This window comes from Rattus norvegicus, chromosome 2 (assembly GCF_021556685.1).
Source record: "Rattus norvegicus strain SHRSP/BbbUtx chromosome 2, alternate assembly SHRSP_T2T, whole genome shotgun sequence".
Taxonomy (NCBI): Eukaryota; Metazoa; Chordata; class Mammalia; order Rodentia; family Muridae; genus Rattus; species Rattus norvegicus.
In genome coordinates, this window is record NC_141535.1 from 83934460 (window position 1) to 83946833 (window position 12374).

General features: G+C 46.7%; 1 protein-coding gene across 1 annotated transcript in view; it reads left to right on the forward strand.

The window, feature by feature from the left end:
- The first annotated feature begins 3380 nt into the window (after positions 1-3380).
- The window catches only part of Dap (death-associated protein), a 52588-nt gene continuing 43594 nt past the window's right edge, over positions 3381-12374 (forward strand). The window contains 1 exon segment of the mRNA NM_022526.2: positions 3381-3627. Coding sequence (NP_071971.1) covers positions 3573-3627 — 55 coding nt within the window. The 5' untranslated portion in view covers positions 3381-3572.

Consider the following 12374-nt stretch of genomic DNA (forward strand, 5'->3'; position numbering starts at 1 on the left):
GTCTTCTACCTTCTGTGCCTCTCCCCTGTGCTTTCTGGATATGAGCACCCTCCCACTTCCAGTCAAGTGGAAAGGTTCAAGTCCTTGCCCTTGGCTCTGAACATCTTTCTCCTCACCTTCCCTGGAACCACCACAAACCCAAGGGAACCTGTTAGTGTTCTGGAATGTCCAGCACACTCTGCCCTGTGTTGTAAATACATCTTACTCCATCCTCTTCTTTAAAATCTCTAAACAAGCAATATGCTTTGGGAAGACTTGTGTTCAATCCTCATGGTTTACACAGAGTCCCCAGTATGTCAGATCATCAATTGACAGAGACATTCTAGACGGCATGTGACTCTCTACGTGAGTCTGACGAAGGATGCATTTCTCTGGGGCTCATAAATTGGCATATGGTTGGGATGGGTCCTGATGTGTCTACAGATCTCCTTCGCTGACTTCTCTCTACTCTGCCTCCATTGGAAAAGTCCAAGCAGAGCCCTGTGGGATAAAAGAGGTCACAATGACCTCAACAGCCTCCTGCTGCTCATCTCATATGTATGGTTTCTGAGAACGATGGGCTCACAGCCACAGAACTTCCTGAAAGGCTTTTATGTATTTTTAAGGGCAAAGTCATGTCCCAGTAGCACTGTCACTTGGATAGATTCTTTAAAAACAAAGTAACAAAAAAATTTTATTATTCAATTTTAGATTCTGGGCTCTCCTGAGATTATTTTGTCTTGCTGAGAGCCTCTTTATCCTCAGCGTCTTTGTCATGTTTATTTTTATACGTATAGCAATTCATACACCCTTGTAAGAAATTTTATATGGCGAGATAAATGCTAAGCTGTAATATTGAATAACTATTTGAAACCCTAAGAGAAGTATTATTGCCTCCAATACAGAATCATAATCACAGGCTGCAGAAGGAGCTTCCACAAGGTCAAATGGTGGCTCAGAGGGCAAACTGGAAATGCCATTCGTCCACACCCTTCTCCTCATTTCTCCACAAAACGCGTCCTTTCATAAATAATCCCCAACAGGCTCGGAAGTTCGGCAGGGAATAAGTGCTCATAGTGCCAGGACGCTCATCTCCTTTACAGCTTTTCTATTTTCTAACCTCCAGATAAGAGGAATGTTTGCCAAGGTTCGGGTTGGGCATTTCTTTCTTCAAATGTCTTTTACTAAACTATAAGTTTGTATGAGACTGAGATCGACTCCATGTTCTTTATTAGCTATCAAATAACTTCTGGAAAATCCCTCAGATTGCTTCTCGCCCTGTGACTGAAGACCAAGTTGAAACCCAACTGAAACCCCCAAAGATTGCTTGCCTCTGTGTCCACACATGTGGTGTGTGTGTGTGTGTGTGTGTGTGTGTGTGTGTGTGTGTGTAATACTGTAATATATGGCACAATTTCTCTCCTTCTTTGGCTTTTGGAACCTGTGTAGATATCAAATCAATTACACTTATTTATAACTTCTATAGCAAAATAAAGAAATACCTTTGATGCTATGAAGCTAAGTCAGGAGTGACAGCTACCTTCCCTTTATGAGCCAAGTCAACAATGTGAAATAATTTGGTATGGTGAGTAAGAATATAACAATTCTTGTTCATCATAAGGCAGCAGCCCAGAAAGACAGAAAGTGAGGCTAGCCTGAAAAAAGGAAGCAGTGTCCATTGAACTGACTGATACTGTGGGGCAATGCACAATGATAAAAAAAAAATCCACCGCAGAAATAAAAATATATTCTCTAGCATACAATGGCTTACAAACACTTTCAAATATGCAATCTGAACAATGGGAGGAACAGGATCTCCCAGGTCGCCCCATTCAGGCCCAACTCCTACAGTCCTTCGTAGCCCTAACTTCTGCATCAGAGAAGCCACATCTGGTAATGCTGTAGGAGTAACTGGGATGATAGATACAGACCTGCATCACCACTGAATCCTGAAACATCACAGCTCCAACAGCCATCATGGTTCTGATCTGGAATGTTCCTCATAGGTGCATATGGTAAAGGTTTGACACTGTCTGGCAATGTTTGTCGGTGGGAGAATCTTTAAAAGGTTGGGTCTACAGGGCTCCAACTGCATAGAGAGCAGAGAATAGCCTTGTTGGGGCACCAGTGGAAGGGAAGCCCTGGGTCCTGCCAAGGTTGGACCCCCAGTGCAGGGGAACATGGAGGGTGTAACAGGAAACTTTTGGGTTATTGAAGGGATGTGTTTGAAGGGCATGTGGAGCTCTGGGCTGCTCCTCTTTCATTTATTAGTCACAAAGTGAACAGATTTGATCCACTGTGATGCTGCCCTGGGCCCAAAAGCAATGGGGCTAGTAAGTGAGGTGCTAGAAGCTCCAAAACTGTGGCCACGAGAGTTTATGGTTATTTTTTACTTAATTCTGAGGTGGGGATAGTACCAGGGTGTGATTCCTGCAAGGTAAGCAGTGTAAAACTGAAGTCTGCTGGGTCCCACCCTTCTTGTTTTTCAGGTGAGTCGCTGCAGGTGTTTGTGGTAGTGCTGGGAAGCTAACATACAGTAGGGGCACAGCCCTCCTATGCTTTTCTCGCAGACAGGGAAACCAAGACTCTGAAAGACTCAGTGATGTTGTCAAGGTTGCAGAACAGAGGACCATGGAAGGGAGAATTTGCACTTCCTGTTACTTCTTCAAACCCTCTTTCCAGATCCTGTTTAGAAAACAGCCTACTTAGAGAAAGGGGGTAAATATCCCCCAAAACCTTACTCAGACGTCAGTCAACACTAGGAAATGCTGGGCTGAGAAACAGGATATCCAGGGTCCAGCTCACATTCACCAGACTGAAATACCTGCCTGCCTGCCTGCCTGCCTGCCTTCTTTCCTTTCCTTTCCTTTCCTTTCCTTTCCTTTCCTTTCCTTTCCTTTCCTTTCCTTTCCTTTCCTTTCCTTTCCTTTCCTTTCCTTTCTTTTCCTTTCCTTTCCTTTCCTTTTTTCTTTCTTTCTGTGTGTGTTTGCTTTCTTGGCAAAATGAATTATCCTGCCTCATTCCTAGAACCATTATGAGATTCAAATAACACCACTCAGTCAACAATTCTAAAATCCATTCAGTATACACAAATGCATAGAACGCTCCCAGAGTAGTACTCAACATTTAGGTTGCATCTGTGATTGCAGAGCTGCGAGTTCTAGAGAGGTACGGGATGAGTTGTGCAAAGAGCCAGGAGCTATCATCGCTGAACGAAACCCCGCGTTGGGGTCTCGAACCACCAGCAGAAGTCGCTTCCCTCAGTGACAGCTCGGCCCCGCACCCCCAACGCCAGCCCCAGGGCTGCCCCGCCCTTCATGTACACCCGCCCTTCCCCTCTAGCGCTTTAGGAGTTGTACGTGGCGCTAGCCACCACGCATGCTCCACACGAACTGACCGGGCAAGGCGAGGCGGCCGGCACAGCTCAGGTGGGCGGGGCCGTGCCACGCAGCGCTCCGGAGCCACGCCCCCGTCCCTGGGCGGCAGTGCGCGTTCCCGAGCGGCGCGCGCCTCCCGTCTTTCCTCCCGAGGCCTTGCGCGCGCACTGCTGCCCACCCGCGGCTGCCATCGCCCCTCAGAAAACCAGCGGCGCCATGTCTTCGCCTCCAGAAGGAAAGCTAGAGACCAAAGCTGGACATCCGCCCGCCGGTACTGACTGGTTTGCACTTTGTCTCCGGGCGCCGGGCGGGGGCGGGGCAGGATCGGGGTCCCGGTGCCCCATACCAGTGCGATGCTCAGGCGCGCAGGTGAGCGGGCCTGGGGTGCAGGTAAGTGGGGCGCAGGATCCAGCACTCCCAGGCAGGGACACCTAGCCACCTCGGGAGTCACCCCGACTCCCCGCACTAAGCCAAGTTGTACAAGTCAAAACTCAAACGTAGGCAATTTCTATGAGATTGCACAGATGTTTGGGGGGGAGACCCCCCAACAATTAAAAGGTAGTGTTGTATCGTGATGATTAATCGTGGGCTGACAGCATTTCACACTGACAGACCAAAGAAGCGGAAATAATTATGATCATTAATCACCCGGCATGACTTCCTTGACTCATTTTCTTTTCGCATCCAACTTTCTCTTGAAGGTGGTTAAAATGGTAATTTTAAAGCAAACCTGAAACTTAAAAGCCGAGGCAGTTCAGTCCAGTAAAGAGCCACCTTTCTTAGGAAATGGCAAGTAACCTTTGTGTGCCTTGGGCAGCTACCCCCACTCAGTTCCTGTTTGTTCCTCCCTGGCTGGAGGAATTGGCATTTCTACTGCTTTCTCATGGCAGGGATACCTGTGGAAGCACCACAGAGAGCCAGCCTGAAGGCTGTGGGTCCCAGAAGCCAAGCCTACTTAAAGCTCCTCCATGTCTTGACTGCACATGCGGGTGGCACAAAACCAGGGCTTCTCCCAGCAAACCTTAGAGGTCTGTGCGGGGTAGAGACACATCTCTGCAGTCTCTCTGTCATAAAAACTCATACTCTCCAGCTGCTGGCCCCACTGGAGGACAGGAGTTCCAGGAGAGAGGAAAGGTCTTTTGAAGCACACTGCATTCCAAAACCGATTCACTGTGACCGTGTTTCTTTAGCTAACCTCCCTGGGTTTAGGAGTTACAGCCTTTGCATTCAGTGTAAGATACCACGATAGAGTGTGTCAGGCTCCAGGCTCAGTCCTCACTTCTTACATACAAAACAACTCTTGGAAAGATTACCTTTAAGACACTGGTCCTATCCCGAATCAACACTGTCGGTAGTTGGTACTGGCTTGTTTCTCTAGTGGAGTCTCACAAAGTATATTAAACCACACTTCACAGTAGGCCCTATGTCCCAGTAAATAGAGAGACAGTGCAAAACTAACTCAGTGGTATTTTTGTAGACTTCCTGTCTCATGTGGCTTTCTTTGGGCATTTTTTAAAATCTTACTAGTCTATTGCTTATATATTTTGGTTTGTGGTTTTGTGGACTCTGTGTGTGTGTGTGTGTGTGTGTGTGTGTGTGTGAGAGAGAGAGAGAGAGAGAGAGAGAGAGAATGTTATTCTGTTTTGTTTTTTGTTTTTTAAGAAAGAGCATGAAGCAGAGTAGGTAGGGAATTTAGGGAAGAGTTAGGGGAGAGGAAAAGCATCATCAGACTATATTGTGTGAAAAAATATCTACTAAAAGAACCACAAACAAAACAACAACAGCAGCAAACGTTTCCTTTAAGGAAAACCTTGACCTTTAATTCCTAGAGGAGTAGTTTGTGTCCACCTGCTTGTGGCTCTGAACTGCCTGGTGTGGCTCACACAGTAGGATCATCACATGCCTGATTCTCCCAAGATAAGGAGCTCATTAGTGTGTGCTGTTGGAAAGACATTGAGTCAAAATAGCATTTATGAAGTTTCATGTAGAGACTATTCATATGAACAGCCTAGGATCAGAGGAAGAAAAACATACGGGGGTGGGGGGTAATTTGACTTGAGAGTTCTGATTTTTCTTTAGTTTGTAAACAGGCTTTTGGATCAGGAATGAAATACGTCGTTTGTGCCTGCAGAGAGCCACGTTGTTAGAGTCCTGAGGAACATCTCCGAAGCTCCTCTGGGACTCTGGGTTTCTAACCTGAAATTAGAGGCTGTAGCAAATGGTTGTTCCCTGGGCTAGCCACCCACGGGGCCCAGCCTCGGAGCTGAATCTTTGGCTCTTTGCCTGTTTGTTCTTCCAGTTAATCAAACAGATAAATTCCAGTGGGTGACCTTATCGTTTACCTGACCCAAAAGTCTGGCCGGAAAGTAGCTGTCAGAGTCACATGCTGCATATCCCAAGGCCAGCTAGACGGAGAGCCCAGAGGGGTGGGTGGGAAGGTGCAGTCAGTAGCGGGATTCTCTGCAGTGCCCGTAGTATGCCTATTTCTCCCTCCACAGAAGATTGAGGATACTGCCTGTTTATGGCAGAAGGCCACTAGGTGCTTTTTTTGTTGGGCAGTACCAGAGAGCAGCAGTGCTGCAGAATAAACTTACTTTTTAAAAGAAGAAAGGGCCACCCACTAGTAAAGAAGAATAAAGGTTTGCCAAGAACACAGTTCATAAGTCAAAATGACTGCCTTAAAAACTTTGGGAATGCTTTCATTAAGTGCTTAAATTGTGTGCCAGACTTGTGCTTAAATCTTTAATTGGAAATAATAAAATTCTCTCGCCACTCTTCTGCTGTCCTCTCTTGTGTTTTCTCTTTAACGACTCCCCTATCCCTACAGGGCCCCCATTTCCCTCATTTCCCTTGTTACACCTCCACCTCCTACTGTCCTCTGGCTTCCAGGCTTACTAACATCTTTTCCTTGGGGGAGGGGGAGCTGGCACAGTGCCTGGAACAGATACCCAGTAAATAGGTCTAGGAACATTTCCTCAGGGCCTGTCCCCACCTCGCTCTAATGGCTTTCCCGCAGCCTCCCTGTCTTCCCCATTGCACAGGCGGCTGGATGGTGAAGAGTCAGAAGGGAGGAAACAGTAACTAGAACCTGGTACGTGGGTTGTAAAAAGGTGCTCAACACTTTCACTACCATGGCTCTCTGTCAAGATAACTGGGGGCGGTGCTCTTTAAATCCCTGGCAGAGTTGTTTGAGGTGACTGGCTATCCTCAGCTAGTTGTTGGAGATTGGCACCCAGGACCTCCACACACTGACTGTGTCGTCATTCCACGAAGCCGCTCTCAAGCTGTGGAATTTACTGGAGGATCTGCCAAAGGAAAGTGGAGGGAAGGACCGAAGGATGGTGTGGCAGAGGAAGGACAGTGTTGCAGAGACCTTTCTGTGATAGGTGGCACTTCCTCGTATTCTGCACACATCTCCCTAACAGCAAGCTTGACTGTACCCTCCAACTGCTCTTCACTGGAAAGTGGGTGTAGAGAGATGGGGAGAGAGCATTGCTTTCAGGGCTCTGACTGAGGTAGCCACATATTAAGAAGCAGCTTTCAGGTCAGTGCAGCAGCACACACTACACATGGTCACTCATCCCCGCCAGTCCCCATGTGACCTGGATACAGAAGAGCTTGTTAAATACACGCTTCAAGCGTATAGCTCTGACCACATACACCCATTTCCCAGGGGAGCCAAAACTGTAAGTCAAGTCTCATAAATCTCATAATAGGATCCCATCGAGTGTTGCTGGTTTCCTGTGTTTCCCCCAAAAGTTGTGGCTCCCCCACAGAACCAAGACAAATGAAAACATAAACGTATGACTGCGTATGTCGAGTACAGTGGGAAATAGACCACTTGCTATTTTCAGCAACACAGATAATTCAACTCCATTACATTAATCATTCATTAATCATTCAGACATAGCTTCAGGATGCATTAAAGCCCGTGGGTGATAATTGACCCTGAGGTACTTTCTAGCGGAAGTTTTTTTTTTTTTTTTTTTTTTTTTATTATCCAGAGTGTTCTATTGGTAGGAATGGAAAGTGAATCTGCCTTTCATGGTAGCAAACTTCCAGTCATGTACATGGTAAGCTAGCTCCCATGCTCAACCAGTGAGCCAGCCATTGATCACAGGTTGAAGGGAGCAAGAGCCCTCTGCTTTCACTCCCAGCATGCCAAGGGGCAGAAGGTGCTCTGGTGACTAGTTTCTGGTAATAGGCTCTGCTTCTGCTCCTTAGACGTCTCTGGCTGCTTCCCCTTCCTGGAACCTGTGCGTGTCCTTTTCAGCAGATGTCCTCTGTGTCCTAATGTGGGTTGGTGGCTGTCTCCCATCCATACATCAGATATCTTTTCATTTACACAGGGATTATTCTATTTTGTAAAAACAACCCTGTGAGGTACAGCATATGAGCTAGAGGATCCAAAGTTTCCTTTTCTCCTGTTGAACCCCCAACAAGGAGCAGCATGGAGTCCCAGACACTTCGTACCCCTTGCCTGGTGATGTCTGTCTCTCCCTAGTAGAGTCACCCTTCCTAACTAAGGTAGACAGCATTTCCTGTTTCCTCCTGTTTCATGCTCCTGTCTCACATATCCCAGGGGAGTTCTAATAACACCTCCCCCGGCATATGTGCCTCTGCAGTACGCTGCCTGTGTTTAATCTAATCCGCAACATACAGGTTGTTTTCTTGTGTTCTCTCCACCAAAACAACCGTCAGAACCATTCATCTCTTAAGGATGGATTAGCCTACTATTCCATACTATGTCAACAGCTCTTCTCTAGTAAGAACAAAGGCAGCTGCCCTTGCATGGCATGCTTTAGGATCTGCAGTCAGGCTTGAGAGACATCAGTGTGCATCATTAACAGCATCCCCCAGTCCCCATCAGGTGCTATGCCCAGGGCTGGCAGGATCCTGGAAGAACTTTCCCCACTCCACCATCCAGCTCCAGGTTTTTCCAGCCATTTGCTGAGCCTTAGCAATAGCCACCAGTAACTCCCTCCCCTCTGCTCCACACTGTAACAGCTGAGAGGAGCTTGATCCATGGATAGCAGGTAGACACTGCCCCCCTTCATTTGCTTCCAGGGCCAGTCTGACAAAAAAAAAAAAAGCTTTGTATACCCCCTCTCCCCTGGGGTAGGAAGGCATTCTACAGCTCACTTTTTATTTCTAACTTTCTCCCCTCCTATAGGTGATGTAATGATCAGGACCTGTCCATAGCCTGTCTATGCTGTACTTGGAAGGATTCCCAGTGACTAATGATGTAGAGCATCTAGATCTGTCTGGTCCAGCTGTGCCTCTTGCAGGCGGTGTCCCCCAGGGACTATGTGTCTCAGACTCTGTCGTGTGGTGATGGTGAGGTGAGGTTGGTGCCTAGATCATCATGGCAGTTCAAAGAAGAGCAGAGGTGGCCAAACTGCCCAGGATCTAGGAGTCCCTGGAGAAGTCCTTCCCTAGTGCTGGTGTCCTGATAAAGGTTCAATGACTGACTGGCAATCATGTCAGTACCATAGTGGTCTCCTTCCCATGAATACTGTTACCTCCACAGTGAGATGTTTGAGCACAAAGGATTTGAGCACACGAGATCTTTCTGAGCCCTGAATTCTCATCTTCAGTACCTGCTTGGTAGAGTGGAGCACATCTTGTGTGCTAGACTCTCTCGGGGCCTCATTCAGTTCTCCTCGGTGTCTCTGAGAGGGAGGAACTTGACATTCTTTCTTCACAGATAGAGGGCCCTGAGGCACAGAGAATGTCAGGAGTGCCTATACATTCATACACACAAATGTGTGCAGAGCTGAGGTTTGAACCCCAAGGCCCAGAATCCAGGACTTAACCTCAGCAATACACTCAGGCTAGAAGGAATCTGCCACTCTCCAAATGTGAATCTTTTGTCTCAGTAATAACCACCCCCCCAAAACTTGAATTTTCCTTTTCTAGGGTCTTAAAAAAAAAAACAACAACAAAAAAAAAAAAAAAACAAAACTAGATTTGAAAACGACTCTACAAATTTCTAGTTTTTCAAACAGAATTCTAGATCAGCTGATAGAACCACTGTAACATGCTGTCATACGTTTTTCACATTCCTGCCAGCTAAACCGGATCTGCCCCTGCCTTGAGTTATTGTCAGCATTGCCACTTTTATCGCTGCATTAATCACAAGCATACTGAGATGCTTTAATGAAGTTCATTGTTTCTAGAAACTGAATCGAATGTAAGTGCTGGCACTAGGTGACTGGGCTCTGGCACCAAGTGCTTCTGTAGGGAGTGGACAGGCTATTCCAGGGGCGCCTCCAGAGACGAGGTTGTTTCGGGTGTCACCTTGACATCACTACCAGCTCTCTTTGTCTTCCTGGACTAGTCCATTTCACTTGCAGGCGGTTTGTGGAGTATATTGTATCTGTGAACAGTCATGTTTGAAACGTTCCAAAGACCTTCTTTTTGCCAGCACTCCTGTAACAGAAAGCCACAGTTGGGCGGCTCCCACAATACTCATTTCTTTCTCATGGTCCTGGGGGCTAGAAGTTCACGATCAAGGTGTTGACAGCCCTGGTTACTCCTGAGCCTGCTTTCTCTCTCCCTCCCTTCCTGCTCACACCTCAGATCTGGCAAATGGCCTCCCGAGACCTTTTCTCCATGAATGTGCATCCCGGTACACAAATTTCCATTGTGTCGGGATCATCTTCAATTCTAATTTATCTCTTCAGAGGCTTTGATGCCAAAATTCCATCACACTCTTCAGTCCGTGGCTTAGTGATACTTCACCGTATGCATTTATTCCAAATTCCGTTACAGTGTTCAGGCTGTGCCGATTAATACCTCACTGTATGTATGTCGTGATACAACAGCAACTTTCATCATTCTCTGGTGGGCATGGGCAGGAAGGAGGAGGTTTATAGAATATACTATATTCTAAAACCTGCTTAGGGGGCAGGTCTAGACTCTTCGTTTTGTGAAAACAATCCATTATTCTCAGATAGAAAAGCATCTTAACATACCATAGAGTTTTAATCTAAGTATTTCAAGTGGGGCTGGAAGCCTTAGATTAAAACTTTGCCTACAAATGATGGTTCTTTGGTGCTCTTTAGTTTTTTGTTTTTGCTTTTGTTTTCTTTTGTTTTTTTTCTATCTGAACTCAAAATGAGAGGAATTCCTAAGGAATCCACAACGAAGAGGCATCTGAAATGAGACATGAGACTTGGGCCTTAGTGGGTCGGGCAGAAGAGACCAGACCCGAGCATAGGTGTAGGACACCAGCCCCCAGCATAAAGCTGGATGCTTAGAGGTCAAACCCTGTGGGGAAGAGGCTCGTCCAGCCTCACAGTGAGACAGCAAAAAGCTGAACTCCATTAGGCCAGGCTCCAAATGGGAGTAAAAGTCGGAGACTTTGTAAATACAGGATGATCTTAGTGGAGGTTAAGTTGAAGTATGCATTATATGGTATGTCCATTGCCTTTCTAGTCTATGATAAAATGTCTGCCAGAAGCAACACAAAGAAGGAAAGATTAACTTTGGCTCACAGTCTCAGTCTCTTGAAGCCAAAGAAGTGTTACACATGGTGACTGGGGGGTGTAGTGAAGGCTTCTCATTCTCAGCAGTCAGTGCCCAGGACTGGAGCATAACAGGACTGAGTGATAACCTTCAACGCCACCCCTGCCCCCTGAACTGCTTATATTCAAGCCTAAAGTCCTCAGTGCCACATCTCAAAGGTCTACTGCCTTGTTAAGCAGAGCCACCAACTGGAGGGCTCCAAACACAGCCCTGTGGGACATGTCACATTCAAACCATCACATCTGTGGGCCTTCCAGGCTACGAAATCTGTCTGCAGGATGACAGAACCTGAACGAAAAGAGTTCCTTCCTCTTCACAGAGCTGTCGTCTGCACCAGGGCCCCATAGGATCCTAATAAGTTCAGGGAAGACAGCACATGACCCACAGCCATCCAGTCCAGGAGCAGGATCAGCAGACAGAGGCAGACAACAAGAATAGACGCACAGGACCTCAGGTGACTGAATAGCTGGACAGGTGTGCCTGAAACAAAGTCTCAGTTAGAAACAAGGCAAGAGTGAGTCCCCAGCAAATAAGGTTCAAGAATGTGGAGACAAAGCTAAGCTCTTTAAAGAGAAGTAAAGTTATTAAAAATCAACCGTTGAAATAAAAGGCAGATTTCTGAGAGCATTGTTAAGGAGGATCTTTTGTTGTTTTGTTGTTGTTGTTGTTGTTGTTGTTGTTTTTCAAAGTGGCTTGATGTTCCCATATTAAAGGGTGAGACACTGAGGTTTTAGTTTCCACCGTAGACTGGCAGGTATACTGTTCAAGCACAGACCTTTGATCTACTGGTCCATTCTTCTGCCTTCCGGGGACCGCTCTTTTGCCTGCTGATCAGGAGAAGCCAGTGTCCTTGTCTTTCCATGTTTCCCAGGGAAATCAGATGTGAGCCCGAGAAGACCTTCACCTGCTCCTCCCTGTCCACTCTAAACTTGCCTATCCTTGTGACCCAGCAGGATCCATCCGAACGAGGAACACCAGAAACAAGTTGACTACGCCGCTCCTTGGAATACAGGCTGTGTTGTGATAGAAGTGTAGATAGCTAACCTCGAGAGGAAGGGAAGGGCTCCGTGGGTGCAACAGAATACCACACCACTGTCCTTATTTAGGAAGTTCACTGTGAAGCTGTGTGTGTCAACTACTGGTGATGGAAAATCTAGTTTAAAAGAAACAAGAAAACAGTTTATCCCTGGCCAGGTTGGCAAACTGTCTCAGGAACATAGAAGTAGGTGACTGCTTTAACCCCTGTGAAAGAGGTGACAAGCTTTTGTAGCCACAGAAGAAAGCCATAAGTCAGTACAGTGGACGGATGCCTTGTAGGGAACATCAGGTAGGTGGCTGTACAGGTGGGAAATCTTTCCTGTAGGCTTTGGACGTTACTGCAGTCTTAGCTTTAGGTCTGGTAGATGCTCTCGGTTTGCTTAGGGATACATTCTTAGAGAGTTATCCAGGTCTTGAGAACATTAGGTTATATACAGAGGTTGAAAGTCA